A 2,198-nucleotide genomic window follows, 5' to 3' on the forward strand; every position below is an offset into this window, starting at 1 on the left:
AGTCAGGCATCGGCATGGTTCCTACAGAATAAATCAAAGGTCCTTGTCCATTTCTGCTGAAAAGCTTTATCCAACCAGAGACCGGCTTAAAGTGACGACATCCGGTTTTAATACACTTTCCCTGATCATACAGTTTTCCTACCGACACACCCATCTAAAAAGAGCGCTGTACAGGTTGTCAGAAGGTTTCCTACCTGATGTAGCCACACCTGATAAGGGAAGGGTCAGAGTACCTTTAGGGCAGCAACACAAACAATGCAAATGCAGAGCTTAGGAAGTGCAAGCAGTAAGTAATGACAATGCTCACACTGATTTTCTTCTTTTTATTTTCCTCAAAAACACAATTATGAGATGCGCTTGCTGACTCTCTTGTATACAATGTCGCCCAAAGTCATCGTCTGAAAAAAAAGGACATAGAATGCTTGTTCAGATTATATACCGCAGAGTTAACTTAAGCCCTACATTAAAAGAATAAGTGACTCTACAACACCTGATGGAAGAGGCTCTACTCACATTCAAAATGTAATCTCCAGACACCTCAGTGACAGACTCAATGCCGTTCAATGAAACGGTCAGCTTGTTCCCATTCAAGTGCACAACAGTCTAGAACAGGAGAAAACAGAACGCAGTTCTCAGGATCAAATTAATTTTAAAGAGGAAAAAGATTTAAACCTGCATATTGCAAGTCAACTGCAAAGCAATTGCCCAACAGTGATCTTTTAATACCACTGCCTTGTGTTAAGAACAAGTATTCAGGGATAATTTAACAGATGCATCCCCACTCAAGTTAATCCAGGTAGGGCCACACTTACCTTGACTTTCTCTCCAGTCGGGGTGTCCAGCTCACATTCCTGCCCAATCGTGAAGGTGTTCACCATGACCTTTGTACCAGTGGTAACGGTCACCTTGAAGTCATCTCCATTCTGCTCTACTTCAGAGACGCTCTTGATGTCTCTGCGATTCTGAGTCTGTAGATCAGGCAGACCTACACATTTAAGAGATTAACAGATTAAACATATAGTCATTTCTCCCATGTTTCTGGAATATAAACACAGCACAGCAGCTAGAATGACTCACCAATAGCCTTCATGAAAGGCTCAAAGCTCTCCCGAGACTCCAGCTGATATTTTCCAGCAAAGGCCATTATGAACTTCTACTAGATAGCAAGAGTTTAGCAGGACCACTTATATAGCCCCGATGGAATGATTAACCCGGTCGAGGAATGTAGTGATTTCACTGGAAATTGTATGAGGTTGATGAGATAATGAGTTACGAAACATTACTAAAAAGTTGCCACTGATAAGGTTCCGTGGAGCTGCATTCAAACAGCGTAATCAATCAACTCACTAAGCAGCAAGTTCAAAGGAATTGACGAAGTGGTTCCACCCACTGAGCTTTTCTGATTTGCACAGTGTGCACTATCGACTACAGTCATTTATATGTGTATACATTGTAAGTCGCTTTGGATAAAAGCGTCTGCTAAATGACTAAATGTAAATGTCAGGCATGAAAACGGGTCAGGGGTGAAAAAGGTGAGAAGGATATTACCCCTCTAGGGGGGTCCGGGGGCATGCTCCCCCGTAAGAACATTTTTAATATTCCCTATTTTAAAGCATCAATCTGATGCATTTAGAGATGCTTTTTTTGCCAACCTGGGGAGAGCTGGATAAAATTAACTTCAGCCATGAGTCCAAAATGATTATGGCCTCCTTACTAAGTATTATGCACTGATGTCACTGGGTCTAACATACAGTATAAGAGGCACAATGTGGTAAGGGCACCACAAATGGGTTAATGCATAGCCCCCACAAGAGATGGTGGACATGCTGTAACTTAACTTGTCTACTCTTCCATCATGATTGACAGCCAGTACAATGTTATGTAATTCAGATTTTAATTTGGGCTGTCAATAGATACAAAAAAATTAACTAATTAATCTCACATTTTGAAATGCATTAATCTAAATTAATCGTGATTAAAAGTTTGTTTGACTTCTAAAGACTAAATCTTATCAATTAGAGAGTAATCACTTTCAGACAGCGTGTATTTTAGACACTGTTGTTTAATTGTATTTTTTTTTTAACACAAAACTACACGCAGAACTGTGTTTTCAAAGAGGCTCAGGCCTATAACTCATACCTATAAAGTGCCAGCCAGGTATAGACTGTGTGCCGCGCAGGGTAGATGTTAAAATGGAA

At 40.5% G+C, this 2,198-nt stretch overlaps 1 protein-coding gene across 1 annotated transcript; it reads right to left on the reverse strand.

Annotated features, from left to right (window-relative positions):
- Positions 1 to 270: 270 nt before the first annotated feature.
- Positions 271 to 1,345, reverse strand: LOC105902068 (fatty acid-binding protein, liver-type-like). The gene is made up of 4 exons (XM_031584168.2): positions 1,078 to 1,345; positions 813 to 985; positions 514 to 603; positions 271 to 398 (listed from the first exon to the last, which is right to left on the reverse strand). The coding sequence occupies exons 1-4, from the start codon at positions 1,142 to 1,144 to the stop codon at positions 345 to 347; spliced, it is 384 nt and encodes a 127-aa protein (XP_031440028.1). The 5' UTR covers positions 1,145 to 1,345; the 3' UTR covers positions 271 to 344.
- Positions 1,346 to 2,198: the final 853 nt, after the last annotated feature.

Source organism: Clupea harengus, chromosome 17, assembly GCF_900700415.2.
Source record: "Clupea harengus chromosome 17, Ch_v2.0.2, whole genome shotgun sequence".
NCBI classification, from domain to species: domain Eukaryota; kingdom Metazoa; phylum Chordata; class Actinopteri; order Clupeiformes; family Clupeidae; genus Clupea; species Clupea harengus.